Raw genomic sequence first — 20,493 nt, forward strand, 5'->3', positions numbered from 1 at the left:
AGGTTTACTAGGCTGATTCTGGAGTTGAGGGGGTTGAGCTATGAGGAGAGGCTGAATAAACTAGGCTTGTACTCGTTACAGTTTAGAAGAATGAGGGGAGATCTCATTGAGACATATAAGATGATGAATGGGATGGGTAGGATAGAGGTGGAGAGACTCTTCCCGCTCAGAAAGGATAGTAGGACTAGGGGGCACAGCCTCAAGATAAAGGGGGCGCGGTTTAGAACGGAGTTGAGGAGGAACTTCTTCACTCAAAGGGTGGTGAATCTCTGGAATTCTCTGCCCGTTGAAATGGTGGAGGCTGCCTCGCTAAATATTTTTAAGACGCGGGTTGATGGGTTTTTGATAAGAGAGGGGATTAAGGGTTATGGGGAGAGGGCGGGAATGTGGAACTGAGCCACGACAGATCAGCCATGATCTTATTGAATGGCGGGGCAGGCTCGAAGGGCTAGATGGCCTACTCCTGCTCCTATTTCTTACGTTCTTATGAGACAGCCCTTAAGCAGCCATTAATTGATGACTTAAGGGCCTGTCTGAGGCCTTGCATGCCCCAGTGTAAAATCTCTGCAAAGTCCAGGCGGGTAGGGTGCCAAAGGGAATCCCGTCACTGCAATTTTATGCATCCCCCAGCCACCTAAATACCCTCCGCCGCCCCTCAGGGAGGGAGCATGCAATTCTGAGCAGTTTACTGGGCTACTTGGTACTATATTCGCCATGTCGCCTTACGACGGAGCTGAATGTATGAAACCTGGGGCCAAGATTTTGCAGCTGCAAGCTCAAATGGCGATCGACGTGAGCACAAAATATCGTGAAACCCAGAAAACAAGGATCTCGCCAGCGATTTCATTTTCCAAATCTCCCCACACTGCTGCCATAACAAGGTTCCCACCCAGGAAAGGTCATGAACTTCATCTCAATGAATTTCAATATAATTAGCAGACTTCCCCATCATATGCCACCCCCTACCCCCCACCCATTTGAAATTTTACTCTCCTTTGGCGAGGATTACAACTGCTTTTTAAAAATGGGAACCAGGCAGAGGAAACCTGCTAGGGGGTGCACAGGTAGGTACAGGGGAGTGGGGATAGCGGTGGAGGAACGTGACTGGATGGTACTAGGGGACATTGTCAGGGTGCCAGGAGCCGTGCTGGAGAAGTCCTTCTGGAAAGCTTTTCAAATTGTGGGAAGGATGCCCTGGAGGCAATTTCCCCTTTTCCCCTTGTGCATGTGGGGTTTTCCCTATATCCGAGGGAGGGCGTGTGGGGTCATGGTGTGTGTGGCGGGGGGGGATGATTTCAGGATTCCTCAGCCCCACCACACCAGCATGATGGCTTGGGCCATGCTTCCAGACTTTTTCTGCACAGAGACGCTGGATTATCTGGAGAGATAATTTGGTGAGCTACATGCCGGTCTTCCCGCCTCAGCCAACACTCTGAGCACAGAATGAAAATTCCTCTCTGTGTTCCTGAGGATTTATCTAGTTTGGAAAATTGCATTGTCTTACAATTGACGGTCTGTCCTTAAATAGTTAGTGCTTCAGTCATATAGTGTAAAACATGAGCTCAGCTTGAAATAATTACACCAAAAATGGTGTAAAAGATGCGCTTTTAGGCTGATTGATTGGGTAACAAATTGTCCCTATATTGGACCTCCCTGATCCTCGCACATTAGGCGTAGACTAAAATCATGAATAGGTCACTGAGACAATGGGACGGCGGCGCGGGCTCGTTGGGCCGAAGGGCCTGTTTCCCGTGCTGTGTTGTTCTTTGTTTTGTTTTGTAAAAATAGACTATTTGCCAAATTGACCATCAGAATGTGTGCCAGTATGGATTTATGACCATAGAAATTATGGGCTGGATTCTCTGGCCATTCACGCCAGTGGGGTTCTCCCATCCCATTGCAGTGAACAGAGAAGTGGCTAAGTGCCAAATTCTCCCTACTCTCTGGCAGGAGCGGCAGGGCGTGAACAGCCGGAGAATTCCGGCCAATAATTCTACTTCAGTTTGTTTGACAAATGTATCCTTTGCATATTTTTTTTCGCAAAGGCAACTTATATTTTAACACTTTCTCTTCTGATTTCAAGCCAACAGTGTTTCTTCCGAAGATCTTGAAAAAATTGCAAATTATGTTCTTTCCATCAACATACCCACTACTCCTGAGGAAGTGGCAACCAAAGGCAAACAAATTCAGGACATTCTTTCTGAAATGAAAGACATAGATAAAGAAGTGGAAAGACTGAACAGGCGCTCCGAAGAAGCAAAGATACTTTTGAAACGCGCAATGAAAGCCGAGTACGTAGGGTTTTACTTAAATAATCTGAAATGTTAATTATTATTCCAGAATCTACTACTCACAGTTTACAGCCTCTTCACTTCTTATTTAGAATATTCCTCTGTTGCAAACTGGTTAAATATTCCCGACATTGTTCCATCTGAATCTTAACTACAGGACTGCACGGTAGCACAGTGGTTAGCATTGCTGCCTTACAGTGCCAGGCACCTGGGTTTGATTCCTGGCTTGGGTCACTGTCTGTGTGGAGTTTGCATGTTCTCCCCTTGTCTGCGTGGCTTTCCTCTGGGTGCTCTGATTTCCTCTCACAGTTCAAAGATGTGCAGGTTTGGTTGATTGATAAATTGACCTTAGCCTCAACGGGACTAGCAGAGTAAATACGTGGGGTTACTGGGATAGAGTGGGATTATTGTCAATGGAGGCTTGATGGGCCAAATGGCCCCCTTCTGTACTGTAGGAATTCTATGATTCTATAGCCAGAAAATAGGGGATTGGATTTGTGTCTTTATTCGATTATCCCATGATCAAATCCACCTACACTAAATTATTAATGCATATAAAATGGCAAACATGACTAAATAAAAGATATCCTGTTCTCCTGCTATCCATTTAGATCAACAATGAAAGCAACAATTTGTAATATTGTCACTTAACCGTTGAGAAGATTGGTTTAGCTCAGTTGGCTGGACGGTCGGTTTGTGATGGGAGCGATGCCAACAGCCCGAGTTCAATTCCCATACCAGCTGAGGTTATCCACGAAGGCTCTGCCATCTCACCCTTGCCCCCTGCCTGAAGCGTGGTAACCCTCAGGTTAAATCATCACCAGCAGCAGTGCTAACCACTGTGCCGTTCTTTCTGACATGAATCTGATCATATCACCGGGGAGAGTCTGGGAGCACCACAATCAGAAATTCTGCCACTGCAAATCCTGCTTTTGGCCTCGCACAAGATTTTGTGCCCATAACAGGATTTCACAGAATCCCTACTATGCAGAAGGAGGCCATTTGGCCCACCGGAGTCCTATCCCAATAATCACATGCATTTACCCTAATCCCTCGGCATTAAGGGGCAATTTAGCACGGTCAATCAATCTAACCCGCACATCTTTGGACTGAGGGAGGAAACCGGAGCACCCAGAGGAAACCTATGCAGACATGGGGAGAACATGCAAACTCCACACAGACAGTCACTCAAGGCCAGAATTGAACCCGGGAATTGAATCCAGGTCCCTGGTGCTGTGCTAACCACTGTGCCACCGTGCCTACAGTTCATGGGCCCTGAGTATCGACCCTCAGATTGGGGTAGCTGAAGGTTCTGCTCAGGGCGGTGAATCAAGAGGGAAGTGTGGCAAGGATTTGGAGGGAGATGTGCAGGATATTAGAACGAATGGATAAAAGGCTGGAGCACAGAGCTGGCTACAATGGGGTGCAACCGTGAAAAAAATTGTTGATGACAATCAGGATTTTAGGAAATTGAATCAATAGGACTCTGTGAGGGTGGGGATTATAAGCAATCTAAACGAGTTCAGGACAGGATATGGAAACCATAGTTGATGGCAAATTGCCATTTGTACATGGCAAACGCAAAGAAATTCTTCGTGAAAACATTTGAGAAGTATGGAGGTAATGTAAATGCGCATAAGGAATTCAGTGACAGTTTGAATGGAGAAAAGATAGAGGCAAAAATATTGTGGATATTAAAGTTCAGGACTCAATGGGGCACTGATATAGTAAACCATTCAGTGTATACAGAGTGACCAGCTCGAGAGGGGCATAAAAATGATATAAAGGTATACTGAGTTTTTGGTGATAATCCGCTCTTATTCTCCCCAGTGTGGAGTTGAAGGAAGTTCTGACCTATCTACAACAAACAGTCTGACAACCCAGAACTGTGAATGGTATTGAGATTGGTGGTGGAGAGCAGAGTTGGATTTCGTCAACATGCGTCTCAAAGTTACTGCAAACCCATGAATAATATTGCCAACCTTCTTTGTTACCTAAGACAACCTTGACAAAGCCTGAAGCATACATTTAAAAAATTAGTAACTTCTAAATTCACCCATTGGTTCTTTCCACCATTCATTAATGGCTTCTTATAAGTGATTTTATAAACCCATTTGACAAGTATTTAAACCAAAAACCCAATATAGGATAGGGACTCACTCATACCAGATAAATGAAGCTACTTCACAAAATTTGAAATCAGCATACAAATTGTTGGGTGAGTTGTTATGATCTCCATAATAGGCTGATAGCTAGAAATTCAAAACTCTGTTTAAAAGTTATGAGCTGAAAGTATGTATGACATACATGATTTCACATTTTAAAACTTTCACTGTAACAAATGACTAAAGAAACACTATTGACCAAACACTGCTTACTGATTGTAAGAAGCTTGTACTTTAAGCATTTCATTTGCATTTAATTATCACACATCACATTCTCCACAATATTATTTTTCTCATAGCTAACAATTCCCATTTGGTCCCAGGTTTCAATGGATTACTTCCTTCTTTTTTTTCATTGGTGGGATATGGGCATTGCTGGCTGGCTAGCAGTTATTGCCCAACCCTAGCTGCCTGAGGGCAGTTGAGAATCAATCACATTGTTGTGGCTCTGGAGTCACAGACCACGTAATGACGACAGATTTCCTTCCCTAAAAAGGACATTAGTGAACCAGATGGGTATTTCCAACAATTGACAATGGTTTCATGGTCATCAGTAGATTAATTCCAGATTTTTTTAATTGAATTCAAATTCCATCATCTACCATGGAGAGATTCGAACTCGGGTCCTCAGAACATTAGCTGAGTTTCTGAATTAATGGACTAACAGATAATACCACTAGCCACTCACTGGGTAACCTTCAATCCCAGAACTGACTTTCACTGTGAGGGTTATACAATAGATTCCTTCCTTTAGTTTCAGGCTAGGCAAATCTTCCAGCTTCCTCTAAATACGCATGAACTTGGCTTTCAGTCTGTGTGCAACCTCACTTTTCTGAGCAGTGACAGAATCAACAGTTTTGATGCTTCATGTCCAGGCCACGCTGTTTCTACTTCCTGCTTTCTTTGCCTCTCAGATGGCTACAGACCACAAAAGACAAAACTCCTGTCAGTGACATTCTTGGATCTATAGCAAACCTGGTCTGAACAATGGTTTCCTCTACCTCTTCCCCATGGTGACATCTACTCATAGTGGATTCAGAAACTGCTGTCATTCTCTCCGAGCATGTCCACCTTACTCCTTTCAAAAAATAAGCCTTCTTTTGACATTTAACAATCAGCCCTCCCAGACTTACTGTCAATTGATTGCAAAATGGGTCACATGACCCCATTCCACTATCCTAATTTAAAGCTACAGTCCCAAAATATAATAATTCTCTAAGCCAAAGGAAATAATCCAAAAACCATGAAAACATTGTTGACTGTCAAAAAAACCCATCTGGTTAATTAATGTCCTTTAGGGAAGGAAATCTCCCATTCTTACCTGTTCTGGTCTACATGTGACTCCAGAGCCACAGCTGTGTTATTGACTCTCAGCTGCCCTCCAAGGGCAACTGTGGATGGGTAATAAATGCAGGCTAGCCAGTGACGCCCATCTTCCATGCATGAATAAATAAAAGCAATAATCATATATGGCCCACAATTGTAATAGGCACTATAACACACCACCCTATTAAGATGCACCTACCCAATGATCTCGTAATGATTGCATTTAACAAACCTGTTTAATCGTCTTGTTCTACTGCTCCTTGTCTTAATGCCATTTGAACACAAGATCCTGCATAACATTTGTTTTTAACATTAACTATCAGACATAAATCTATTTACATTTGAAAAGTGCCATTGAGTATTAACTTACCCTCCAATTCTAATTCCTTTTCCACCACTAGTGGTGCACTTTCATCTATTTCCTTGTAATAGCTTGTAGTTCCTGGAACAGGTTGCCAGTCTTTGCCAGAGACTTATGGTTTGAGGGGTGCCATTCCACATCAAGCATGGTTATCCAGGAGTCTCTCCCAATCCTACTGCCAGCTACTGGCGTGTTGACACTCAACCTGTTTGGCCACGTTCTGATTGAGTTGACTTGGTACATCAGTATTGTGGTAAATCAAATATGTGACTTCACAGGAAAGCAGCCCAAGAGATCCCAAGCCCAGCGGAAGTACAGAAAGACCTGAACAAAATTAAAAACATCCAAGAGAAAGTCAAAGACGCAATACAGAATATTACTGATAACATAAAGAAATCACAGACTAAGATTTCACAGGTAAATACAAAAAATCTTAATTCTAATTAAAAGTTTTAATTTACCATCCTAAAATCCAGATATTTCAGAGATGCTCGATTTCTTTATCAACATGCCAGGTAACCTTTAATATGCCTTAATCCTTAATATGCCTAATGCCTTAATCTGCATAGAATTAAACTATATGACAACTTTTCCATCTATTTTCATTTCAGAAGTAATAGTTTGGATAGATTACGACAGCTGATTGAGTTGTTACTCGGTTAAGAAGATGAAACCCTGTCAAAAGGATTTGAATGATATTATGAACCATAAACTGAAACTCCATTCACACCTCACTTGTGTACATTCCCAATTTCTTTTTAAGATATGGTCAGGGTTTTTATCTCCGATTTGGGGGCGAGAAAGGAAGTTGATAGGTGCTATATAATTTCAAACTGCAGGTTAGTGTGCTGGTTAACTGGTACCTTCTGCCTCCGAGCCAGCATGGGTCAGAACAGCATCCTGCACAAAAGTTGGCCTTCCAATTTCGAAAGCCTGCCTGCCTACAGTGCTCATTTGGACAGTGAAAATGCCCTCTGGTCAAATCACGTGAAATCACTATCAGGCGCCTATGCCTGACATAATGCAGAGTCGAGTCCCCCGTTTGGCCTCACATTGGGTCCTTATCCACAGAATAGAACAGAATCATAGAAAAAAATAAAATAGAATCCCAACAATGCAGAAGGAGGCCATTCAGCCCATTGAGTCTTCACCCACTCTCTGAAACAGCATTTTATCCAGGCCCACCAAACTCCCCATCCCCATCTTTCCTATAATCCCTGCACATTTATCCCTATTAATCCATCTAACCTACATATTTCTGGACACTAAGGGGTAATTTAACATAGCCAATCCACCTAACCTGCTCATCTTTCAGAGCGTGGGAGGAAACCAGATCACCTGAAGGAAACCTATGGAAGCATGGGGAGAACATGTAAACTCCACAAACTCCCAAGACCAGACTCAAACCAGGGTCCCTGATGCTTTAAGGCAGCAGTGCTAACCACTGTGCTGCCCAAAACACAAGATGCTGCCCATAGTTTCCAATTTTGTTTTATCATCTGAAGGATTCATCTTACATTAGCTTAACACAATGCTTCCATAGCAACAAGTTTGGAAGGGAAAAGCAAGAGATTGCCTCATCCAGTACAGGTGGTAAACATTATGTTGCAGCTAATCATTTTTCACATATCTCAAAGGACTGCGTAGGTTAACACAGATCTCAGAAAAATCGCTGTTTGTGTCAATAACTTTAGCAATATCGGAGTAAATTTTATTGAATGCACTTGCAGTCTGGTTATATATATCAAACACCTTCCAACATTTCAGTTGAAAAATATGACTTTTTTTGTTTAAGTAACTGTTATTTCTTAACTGGAAGAGATTTTTTAAACATGGATGTTTCTAGGACAACCCTGGCATGAATGACCATATCCAAGCACATTTGAAAAATTAAGAGATTAAAACAAAGAATTTGCATTTCTGTAGTACGTTTCTAATAATAGTGTTATAATCCCCACGGAGAACAACTACTTTTAAAAAATACAATTTTTTTAATGACCAACACAAAGGAATCACACGTCAAAATGTCACATTTTGAGACTTTTATTGTAACAAAAATCACCATCGAATAAATATTTCTTAAGAGATAACGACAGGAAAGACATTCCTCAGTAACAGCTTAACACAACTGAAAACCACGTAGCACCTTTATACTGTACAGCACATTCTCAGCCTTGTAGCCTTGTATTTCAAGTCCCAAACATCTCTGTCAATGCTCTTCTCCGTGTCCTACGAGGATGAATCTTCCAAAGTCCTTTTAAACAAAGTCCCCTTCACCAATCCTCTGAGCATACTTGATTGAATTTCCAGTTGTAAGTCATTCGCTGGTAATTCTTAGGTCTCCAACAAGCTTTGTTCCTTTGAACAGGGATTCCACAATCACCACTACGCCACTGGGTGATTAACCTGAAAACGATCCATTTCTTCTGCCTCTAAAGTGACATTTGCTTTTGATCTGAATGCATCGGAGTCTGTGAGTCTACAAGCAGACTCTATTTTACCTTAGATAAAAATAGAGACTTTTAAAAAATTTTTATGTACTCTTTCACAAGGTGTGGGCAACACTGACTGGGCCAGCATTTGTTGTCCAACTCTAATTACTCTTAAGATGATGGTGAAACATCTTCTTGAACTGCTGCAGTCCATGTGGTGTAGGTACACTCATAGTGCTATTAAGAGAGTTCCAGGATTTTAACCCAGCAACAGTGAAGGAACAGTGATACAATTCCAAGTCAGGAGGGTGTGTGGCTTGGTGGAAATTTGCAAGTGGTAGATTTGCCATGCATTTTCTGCCTTCGCCCTTCTAGGCGGTAGGAAGGTGCCGTTGAAGGCGGCCTTGGTAAACTGCTGCCGTGCATCTTGTAGATGATACACACTGCTGCCACTGTGCATCAGTGGTGGAGGGAATGAATGTTTAAGATAGTGGATGGGGTCCCAATCAAGCAGGTTGCTTTGTTCTGGATGGTGTCAAGCTTCTTGAATGAACATAACATAAGAAAATAAGAAATAGGAGCAGAAGTAGGCCATCCAGCCCTTTGAGCCTGCCCCGCCATTCAATAAGATCATGGCTGATCTGTCGTGGCTCAGTTCCACTTTCCCGCCCTCTCCCCATAACCCTTAATCCCCTCGCTTATCAAAAACCCATCAACCCGCGTCTTAAAAATATTTAGCGAGGCAGCCTCCACCACTTCAACGGGCAGAGAATTCCAGAGATTCACCACCCTTTGAGTGAAGAAGTTCCTCCTCAACTCCGTTCTAAACCGCACCCCCCTTTATCTTGAGGCTGTGCCCCCTAGTCCTACTGTCTTTTTTGAGCGGGAAGAGTCTCTCCACCTCTATCCTATCCATCCCATTCATCATCTTATACGTCTCAATGAGATCTCCCCTCATTCTTCTAAACTCTAACGAGTACAAGCCTAGTTTATTCAGCCTCTCCTCATAGCTCAACCCCCTCAACTCTGGTATCAGCCTAGTAAACCTCCTCTGCACTCCCTCCAAGGCCAAAATATCTTTGCGCAGGTGCGGCGCCCAAAAACTGCACACAGTACTCCAGCTGCGGCCTCACCAATGCCCTATACAGCTGCAGCAAGACCTCCCTACTTTTATATTCAATCCCCCTCGCTATGAAGGCCAGCATCCCATTCGCCTTCCTGACCACCTGCTGCACCTGCAAGCTGGGTTTTTGCGACTCATGCACAAGGACCCCGAGGTCCCTCTGCACCGTCGCCTGCTGCAGTTTTTCGCCACGTAAGTAATAGTCTTTCCTACCATTATTCCTACCAAAGTGGACCACCTCGCACTTGCCAACATTAAATTCCATTTGCCATTTCCAATGTTGTTGGATTGTACTCATCCAGGCAAGTGAAGAGTATTCCATTACATCCCTGTCCTTGTAGATAATGGACTGTCTTTGGAGAGTCAGGAAGTGAGTTCCTCTCTGCAGAAGTCCTTGACTCTGAGCTGCAGTTTTAGCCACAGTTTATAAATGACTCTTTCAGTTCATTATTTTGTCAATGGCAACCCATAAGATGTTGTTAGTGGAGGTTTCAGCAATGGTGATACCATTGAATGTTAAAGGGAGATGGTTTGGTTCTTTGTTTGTCGGGCATTTCCGATCACGTGAGGGTCATTCAGCCTTTCTGGTCATGACTGAACGAACTCATTTACAGTCAAAGGACTGGGCTTACATTTCTGACCATAGCTGAAGGATGATGAACAATGCAATCCACACAGGTTGTGAGTTTTGAATAATAAGAGGATCTTATTAAGTACAGTGAATCTAAATATGACACAATCAACACTAAATGTTCTATATGGCTGATAATAAAACTGATTACTTCTGCTTGGACTTCACTGATTGAAGCCCCTCCACACTCCCCTCCTCATGCTTGTTAAACCCCCAAAATTACCCAAGGTTTTATTGGGAGATGTGAGGTGACTCTCCACATGAGTATTCCATAGGCTGCAGATGAAATGTTCACCCCGTCATGTCCTGTCTGGTCAAGGTCCTCAGGGTCGTACCTATTCCTCGGTGTATACAGTTTTCTTCAGTCCTGGTTTTAGAGAGCGAGAAAGAGCGGGAAGGAGAGACAAACACTGCCCTGATATCCTGAGCTTTATGCCTCATGCTCCTTCCTTTTCCTTTCACAGCACAGTTCGACCCTCCTTTTAGAGGCCACCCCATCTTACAATGTTTATGCTTTGATATTTTAACCTCTTCTTGACAGGCTGATGGGAAAATTGATTCAATCTTCGACGATCTGATGAATTTAATGAACGATGTAACAAAGTTACATCATTTCCTGCCTGATCCACCCAGATGGTGAAGACAAACCCAAAATTGTATTGATTGGTCCCCTAGACAGAAGACTTTGATCAAATGTGTTGTAATAAGTCTTCGGAGGCAGAAGCCCCTTCCCCAAAATCCTTTTATTTACAAACTCTAACAGTGCTATCAGTCAGCAGTCTATCTCCGGGGATGTCAGAGGAACTGACCCTCCCAGTTAAGTACAGGGCAAAGACTCTGTGATTGGTCCATCAATTAGATCCTTAATCAGGGAGTTCATACTCCAATGGGCCACCCCAATAGCCTGATTGAGTCAGTACGTGTATTATTTTCCCACCCCGTCTCGTATTTGATCATACCCTTTTTTAGCATTTCAAACGATTTTATTTTCCCTCCAAATGCTCTGTGTTACAGATGATTTTCTTGTCATACACCTTTTTAAAATTTGAATTTTTTGCAATATTAAAACTTCTGTCAGTGAGTAAAAGATCACTCATTTTGCAATTTTCCTCATCTTACAATATTCATGCTTTGATATTTTAACCTCTTCTTGACAGGCTGATGGGAAAATTGATTCAATCTTCGACGATCTGATGAATTTAATGAACGATGTAACAAAGTTACAAACCAAAATTGAAGAACTGGAAAACAAGACCAGCAACAACAAGGTTGTGGCTAAAATAGCAATGCAGGAAACGACTGAAGCAAAGACTCATGCTGAGGAAGCTGAACAAGTAATAATTTGAATCTTATCTTTATAAAGTTATAATGCAGTGACCTTACTAAATACTCATAATTCCTACAGGGAGTAGTTGAGGTGGCCAACTGTGATGTACTGAAGGGGAAGTTAGATCGATACATGAGGGAAAAAGGAATATTAAGATATGTTATCAGGTCAGGTGAAGAGGAGCGAAAAGAGGTATGTGTGGAGCATAAACACCAGCCAAACCACCTTTTTATATGCTGTAGGTAATAAGTAATAGTGTGAGTAAAAATTAACTTCTGGAACTCAGATGATTGTTATCTTAACTACCAGTTGGTGTGTATCGGGAAAGTACCCAACAACTAACAACTTTTGATGCAAAACCCCAATGGTATAGCAAGGCTAGCATGTTGCATTTTCATTTCTGGGCCCAAAGTTCAAACCAGGCTAATAGGAATCAGGTCTTTTTGACTTGTGGGTCATAGTTTGAGGATAAGGGGTAAACTAAGCTGAGGAGAAATTTCTTCACTAGAAGCTGGTGAATGTGTGGAATTCACTACCACAGAATGTAGTTGAAGCCTAAACATTGTGTGATTTCAAGAAGAATTTACATATAGCTCTTGGGTCTAATGGAATCAAACGATTCAGAGGAGAATGGGGCAAAGAGGACATTGAAGTGGATCAAAATGAATGGTGGAGCAAGCTTGAAGGGCCAAATGACCTACTCCTGCTTCTACTTTAAATGTTTCAACGTTTATGACCCTTTCCATCATAAAGACCTAGATTTTCCTCAGTGATGGAATTTCCACAGAGTTATATTGCACTATGAATAGAAAATTAAGTCACAAACATAAATCAATGACGGGTATATCCAGCTAGTGGCACACATAACTGTGATGCCTTGACCTCAGTATTTACAGTTTACAAGCAGTTGGGTACATGCAGAAAGACATGGAAATGCTGTCAAATTTCACACAGGAGGTCACCATCTTTATCTTCTGATTGACAGCTAACAGTTAGTCAGGTTGACAGACTGACTGGCTGCTGGGAAAGTTGAGGTTCTTGTTCATAATGGAAAGGATCATAAATATAGTAACATAAAAACTAGAAGCAGGAGTAGGCCATTCAGCCCTTCAAGCCTGCTCCACCATTCATTTTGATCATGGCTGATCATCCAATTCAATATCCTGATTGCCCCATTTCCCCTCTGTATCCTTTGAGCCCTTTAGCCCCAAGAGCTATATTTAAATTCTTCTTGAAATCACACAATATTTAGGCTTCAACTACATTCTGTGATATTGAATTCCACACATTCACCAGCCTCTGGTGAAGAAATTTCTCCTCACCTCAGTTTATCCCTTATCCTCAAACTATGACCCACAAGTTACAAAAGTAATGCCATATAATGAGCAAAGAGGTAATAATAAATTTGTACAAATCAATGGTTAGACCACAGTCAGAAAGAACATTGCATCATTAAGCTAATGAAGGGTTACAGGCAAAGAAAGGGCAGGAAAATGGATGTGACGAAGTCAAATTAGCCATGATCCTACTAAATGGCGGAGCAGGCTTGAGGGGCCCAATGGCCTACTCCTGTTCCCATTTCTTACGGTCTTATCTTTGAGAGAAAAAAGAATAGATATTTGAAAGAAAGTTAAGTATAAGGGTATAAATAGAGAATAAAACTGCAATAGTAGCTTTGAATTGCTCTATGAGTGAACTAGCATGGCCATTTGAAGGAGACTGGAGCCTGAATGACCTCTAGTGTGTTAAGTTCTATAGTTCTATATTTTAAAACCACTATAACATGCTTTCTGAATCATCATATTTTGTTTCCTCAATTTAACTGATTTTTTTTCTATCTGTTGCCTATAAATGGCCTGATTTGCTTGAAGATATTTTTATGCTTTAATCATTGAAGGAATTTCAAAAAATGAATGAAGCCTATGTGAAATTAAGGAAAATCAATATACAAGAGATTCCAGCGGATATACAAGAGAAAGCGGAACAATTACAACAAGAGGCTGTTCAACTGGCAAAAAACCTGGAGGAAAAACTGAAAAGAATTGCAGGTGGGTGCCCATTGTTATACCAAGGGGGAGGGATATATGTTTGGTCGACACAGTGGTTTGCACTGTTGCCTCACAGCACCACGAGCCCAGTTTCAATTCTGACCTTGGAGTCTGCACATTCTCCCCGTGTCTGTGTGGGTTTCCTCCAGGTGCTCCAGTTTCCTCCCACAGTCCAAAGATGTGCAGGTTAGGTTGACTGGCCATGTTAAATTGACCCTCATGTCAGGGGGATTAGCAGGGTACAAGTGTGGGGCTGCGGGAATAGGTACTGGGTGAGATTGTGGTCATTACAGACTTAATGGGCTGAATGGCCTACTTCTGTACTGTAGGGATTCTATGATTTGTGTGGAGTCCAACCTCTTCATTGTTGTATAGTTACTTTATTCATTAATCATGACGTTTGAAAAAAATATAGCATAGGCTGTGGGGATGTCCATCGTGGGGCTTTACTGAGAGTTCACATGGCAACAACTATTGATTCTATAAACAGAATTTTTAATCAATCTTCTAGTGCAATTAGGGATCGGCAATAAAATGCTGGACTTGCTAGTAAGGATCCCAAGGATTTCTTTAAAAAAAGTCACTCACTGTAGTTTAAGGTCTGGCAAGTATACAATTAATGTGGGACTGAGTACAGTACCGCCCACACAATGATGGAAGGGGAGCACGTGACCTATATCCAGGATCAGTCTAGTGACGGACGGAGATGAGTGTACTGGCAAGCACGGAGACAGCTCCTAGCTTGTGCTCTTTATTCTATGTTTGTAAATAGTTCAAAGAGTCAATAAAGACTGGCAGTTAATCTCCTATGACTACAAAGACATCTTCAGACCTACCGAATTGTAACCAATATTCACCAGGTTGAAGATGGTTAAACTTTGGATTTTGAAAGGTTCAGGGTGTCCTGTTGCAATCACACTGCCACTGACTGAGATTCAGTTCAAACATTCTCAGAATATTCAATGTAATATCTGAGCTCCAGGGCAGTGTACTTGAGGGGTACCCCAAAGTTAGGCTGCCTTCATCAGATAAAGATTGCACAGCAAGTGTCCAGGAAATTTAAACTTCCTTTGGACAATGGCCCTGCACTGAAACCATCTGAAAATGCATTTTGAATTGTAAATTTAGGATGGTTCTGACTGTGATACAATCAACAGTTACCCAGAAACAGAAGAATTAAGAGTACTTCTAGCTTGTGGGTAACTGGAGCATCGACCCAACCCAACCTCTTCATGTGACTCCCCCTATTAACTACCTTGACCAGCCCATCCAACCCTCCCCACCCTGACCCAACCCCCCACCCTCTCCCCCATTGCCCCTACCAGCCCCCCACAAATCCTACCCACTTACCTTATGAACTTATCTTCCCCCTCGCTTGTCAAAGTTGTTCAACCTTCAAATTCACCTGGTTAAATGTAGCTAGTGCCATAAAAAGGGAGCATGGTCTATGTACTTTCAGTTGCCCTTGACTGTGGGCCTCAGGATCCTGTTCTATTGCTTAGATCTCACCCAGTCTGAATCATAAGGACAGGCAATATAGGAGCGGCTGGATTTCAAGGTAAGTAACCATGAGTGGAGTGGTAACCTGACTCAATTGCTACTCACCCAGAAGTTAGGGGCCATTGTATCCGTCCCCACTGAAATGTGACACAGGAAACACATCAATCCTGTCAGCAGCAAAAAGCAGTTTAATAATCTGAGAGTGAGGAGGACAGATGGTAAATAGTGAAATAATGCAAACTGATTTTTTCCACTTAGAGCTGGAGAAGAAGATACAAGATGGAAATAAGAAAATAATGGAGAAGACAGGTTATTTGTCTGACCTCGAAAAAAATGTGACCCTCATTAAAAAGGAAATTGATGAAAAAGTCCGCTTCTATGCTGAATGTTAACCATAGTAAACTCCAGTTTGTACTGTAATATTATCACTTCTTCTTTGTAACATTTAAAATTAAAATTTTACATAATGTAAAGTGTATTTTTTTTATACTCCCAATGTAGAGTTGGTTTTATGTTTTGCCATCCACAGTCAAATCACTTTTGAAACATAACACTAATTTCCTTATACAGATTCACCTAATGTATATTGTTTCCTTGCTTGTTCATTCAAAATGACAATGGTTTGCATTTTGCAAATTGTAATAAAAACAATGATTTTGAGCACAACTGCAAACATTAAAGAATGCCTGTTTGTCGAACAACCATGCGCACAGCTACAAGAAGAAACCATTCCCCAGCATGCTGGACTTTCAATCAACTAGTAACATCTCTAACCTGATATAATTCACTCACCTAGGATGGGATTCTTCGATCCGGTCTGTGCCTGCCCTGCTGCAGGTGAGAATGGAGGATTTGACTGTGATAGATCATAGAATCATGGAATCCTTACAGTGCAGAAGGAGGCCATTGAGCCCATCGAGTCTGCACTGACCACAATCCCATCCTAGGTCCTATCCTCATAACCGTACTAACCTCCAACACTAAGGGGCAATTTAGCATAGCCAATCAACCTAACCCATACATCTTCGCAGTGTGGGAGGAAACCCACACCAACACAGGGAGAATGTCCAAACTCCACACAGACAGTGACCCAGGACGGGAACCAAACCCGGGTCCCTGGTGCTGTGAGGCAGCAATGCTAACCACTGTGCCGTTCTTAGAAGTTACAAAGATCAAGGGCAAGTCAATCTGGTCTGGAAGAACAGGGACTTTATTGCCAACAATAAATAATTATATGTACAAAAAGTCAGACTGAATAAACTACACAACTGAATAATTCTCCTCCCAGGCTCCGTATAAGGATCTCCCTCCACCCAGGGTATGCACCCTCCTCCTGATTGACTCAGCTTCCAGCCTCAGTAATCTATAGGGTCTGGCCTGATCACATGGCCTTCGGATATCACCCCGTTAAAAGGGCCATGCAACCACACTACTTCCCCCTTAACTCTGAAATTCACCTTTAGAGGGATTAAAAGCAGGATTAGTAAGGCAAACATTGTTTTTTTTATAAGAGGGAATAACCCCTGGAAAAGCTCATCATGAGTTTAGTCATTCTGGGGACTTCCAGGCTCTAGGAGAGCACCTCAGTTCTGTGGTAGGCTCTCCTGAATTTAAAGCAGCAGGTTGGACAGATTTGAAAAGCAGGCTCATCAATTCTGAGCCGATTTGTCCCTCGGGCAGGTGCTGCTTCCTCAGTCACCGTAACCATTGCTCCAGTTCTACATTCACAATCAAAATCCCAGTAACCAATTCTGCCATCTTTGAAATTATGGTAGCAGTCACCTGTTGATTCCTGAGTCGGTTACTATTCTCCTCCTTTGATGGTCTACATGTTTTGTGAGCTACAGCCTTGAGTTTCCACAGCTTCAAGATTGGTCCAGTTCTCTCCACAATCTTACCAGTAACTCACACTGGTCCTGCTGAAAAGTTTCCAACCATGACTGAATCCTCAACTGTAACACCCCGGAGGCAAACTTCCCAAAGAAATGCTAAATGCTGAATGAGCAAGAAAAAGGGTGAGTTTCAGACATGTTTTTTGGGCAAGTTGAAAAAAAACACATTCTTATGGCACTCAGTCCAGATAAAGTGCCAGAATGCAATTCTTGCCAGTAGAAGGAGGGGCATAGCTGAATCTCACCGGTGAAGCCAGCTGCTGAGCTTTAGGAGCTTTTTGCTAACACATCCAGCCGTCCCATCATATCAGGCAGTGGGACCCTGTGCAAGAACCTCTCTGGCTATTTCGAGGGCATCCTGAAATCCATTGTACAAAGAACCCCCAGCACTTATTGCGACACTATGGACTTCTTACACAAACTCAGCACACATGCAGCAGTTGAACCAGGAGCACTCCTCATCACAATGGACATCTCGGCATTCTACATCATCATCCCCCATGACGATGGCATTGCTGCAACTGCCTCAGTACTCAACACCGACAACTGCCAATCTCCAGATGCAATTTTACAACTCATCCGCTTCATCCTGTTATTTACTTATTATCAGCTAAGTTGTAGAACTGTCTGACAAACTACTGTCCAAAAACACTGCTTTCCTCTAAAGCCATAAACTACATCAACAACTATCTCCTCACAGCACCCCCCCGCCCATCCCAGCCTCCAACCCCAACCCCAACCACAGTTTCCAGTAGATTGTGTTTTAACCCCTTCCTTCCTCCAACAGGTCAATCATGATTTCTTGTTCACAAAACCCTGTCAACTCTACCATAGGGAATGAATTTCTCTAAATGTCCTGCTATAATGTTAAGGAGTTACATTTGCTATTTTCCAATTTAATGGAACTTTCCCCGAATCTTGGGAATTTTGGAAAATTAAAGCTAATGCACCAACAATCCCACTAGCCATTTCTTTTAAGATTCTAGGATGAAGTCCATCAGGATCCAACAACTTGTCAGCCTACATCATCAATTGTTCCATCCCACTTCCTTACTGAATGTCATTTCCTTGAGTTCCTTCTTTTCTCCCTGTTCCTGATTTGCAGCTATTTCTGGGGTGTTACTTGTATCCTCCATAGTGAAGAATAATGCAAAATCCTGTTCAACTCATCTCCTTATTTTCCATTATTAACTCCCCAGGCTCTCTGTGGACAAATGCTCGCTTTGTTAATGCTTTTATTTTTTTAACTACCCATAGAAACAAGGAGTTCATGGATTTGTCACTCAGGCTAAAACCAGCCAATCAGTGCTTCGGCCACTTATTTCTCTTGCCCAACAGAATAAACATCTTCTGAAAGCCTCCAACCCTATCACTGACATTACATCTGTGTCTTGCTTCTCTGAGCTCATCTCATCCAACAAACTTCCTGCTCCCTCAACTCTAATCCCACTAAGCTGCTGACCACCAACTTCTCTTCCTGGTTCCCATATTAGTCAATATTGTTAACAGTTCCGTCTCTTCAGATTCTGCCCTCTATCCTTCAATCCTCTCGCAAAAGCCACAATGCTCAACATCATTGTCCTTGCAAATAACTGCCTCTTCTCCAAGCTTTTCTTCTCCAAGATACTTGAGCAACTTGTCCCCTCCCAAATCCATGCCCAAAGTTCCTGAGATTCCAAGTTTAAATCTCTCCAGTGCACTGGGATGTTTTATTACATTAAAGCAGCCATACCAATACAAATTGTGGCAAAGATTCATGCTGAAAACTTATTTCAAAGAATGAATCACCTATTTCAATTGCCCTGGTTGCAGCTCTGAAAATAACAAGAGCCTTTCGTTTAATTATTCTTCTTTTCCAAGCAGTTAGAGATAATTATCAGTATATTTAGAGGCTTTGTATTCAATATACTAAAGAGATACTCCGCAAATTTTGCAGGCTCTTCTTTTTTCCACAAGAGGGCAGAAAAAACAATGAACTGTTTTATGCCTGTACGTTACCTTATCTAAACTACTGAGTGTGTGCATGTGGAGATGAAAGTTTCTCAACAAATCATGCAGAGTTGAAGTACAACTGAACTGACTATCAAATGCTGAAGATGTAGGCTATGTTATAGAATATTTTCAAAAAGTGAGGAACTTGTAAGTGCTGATGCTCATAGAGATTTGGGGGTGCTTACACAAGGAATGCAGGAAGTTAACATGCAGGTCCAGCTGGCAATTAAGAAGGTAAATGGTATGTTGGCCTTAATGCAAGTGGAATGGAGTACAAGAATAATAAAGTCTTGCTAGAGTTGTGCATAGTTTTGGTGAGACCACATCTGGAGTACTGCATGTAGTTTTGGTCTCCACATTTAATAAAGGATATATATTTGCATTGGAGGCAGTTCAATGAAGATTCAATAAATTAGTTGCTGGGATGAGGGGTTGGACTACAATGAAATGCCGAGTAAATTGGGCCTACCTTCTCTGGAACTTAGAAGAATGAGAAGCCATCTCACTGAAACTCGCAAAATTTTGAAAGGGTTTGACAGGGAGGGCGCTGCGAGATTGTTTCTGTTGTCCAGGTAATCCAAAAATCAGGGGCATAGTCTCGGAATGTGGGGCTGGTTGTTGAGGACTGAGGTGATGAGAAATTTCTTCAGTCAAACGGTTGTGAATCTTTTGAACTCTCTATCCTAAAGGATTGTGAGAGCTCCATCTCTGAATATATATAACAGCGGGGAAAGACAGATTTTTGGTCGCTCAGACCATTAAAAGATATGGGGAGTGACAAGAAAATGGAGTTGGACCCTAAGGTCAGCCATGATGATTTTGAATGACGGAGCAGCGTTACAGACCATGTGGTCTACTGCTCCTCCTATTTCTTATGTTATCGTGTTCACAACCTAAATATAAGAAGAGGCATGAAGCAATATGACCAACCGTACAGTATAAACATTTTGACTACAAACTTGTACGCGGCTTGAAAACAGGTACAGGATCACTCTGTAAAAATTATCCGTTCTAACTTTGTGCTGCCAGTAACTTAAAATGTTTGAAACATTCAGCCAGTGATAATCGCATTGCAGTTGCACAGCATAGCAAGCGGTGCAAACTCATGAGAGGCCAGCACAAGTTAAAGTGAGCCTGCACTACTTAAAGGGGAGGAGCGTTCTGGCTGGAGCACATGCTGGAAGTCATCCTAACAGTAAGTTTGATCTGGAAGAAACTCAATAATGGCTCACGGTTGAGAGCAGGTTCCAAGATTTTCCAATGCTGCACTGAAGACTCTGATGCAGGAGGTGGAGAACATAAGAAGTAGGAGCAGGAGTAGGCCATCTAGCCCTTCGAGCCTGCCCCACCATTCAATAAGATCATGGCTGATCTGAAGTGGATCAGTTCCACTTTCCCGCTTTCT

The 20,493-nt window shown here is 42.2% G+C and overlaps 1 protein-coding gene across 1 annotated transcript in view; it reads left to right on the forward strand.

Annotated features, from left to right (window-relative positions):
- Positions 1-15,860, forward strand: part of LOC145355340 (laminin subunit beta-4-like) — a 94,303-nt gene extending 78,443 nt beyond the window's left edge. The window contains exons 30-34 of the mRNA XM_080207296.1: positions 2,084-2,291; positions 6,422-6,560; positions 11,487-11,663; positions 13,554-13,704; positions 15,463-15,860. Of these exons, the coding sequence (XP_080063422.1) occupies positions 2,084-2,291; positions 6,422-6,560; positions 11,487-11,663; positions 13,554-13,704; positions 15,463-15,596 (809 nt within the window). The 3' untranslated portion in view covers positions 15,597-15,860. The remainder of the gene's footprint in view (positions 1-2,083; positions 2,292-6,421; positions 6,561-11,486; positions 11,664-13,553; positions 13,705-15,462) is intronic.
- The last annotated feature ends 4,633 nt before the right edge of the window (positions 15,861-20,493 follow it).

Source organism: Carcharhinus amblyrhynchos, chromosome 19 (genome assembly GCF_965287045.1).
Source record: "Carcharhinus amblyrhynchos chromosome 19, sCarAmb.v2.hapA, whole genome shotgun sequence".
In the NCBI taxonomy this organism is placed as follows: Eukaryota; Metazoa; Chordata; class Chondrichthyes; order Carcharhiniformes; family Carcharhinidae; genus Carcharhinus; species Carcharhinus amblyrhynchos.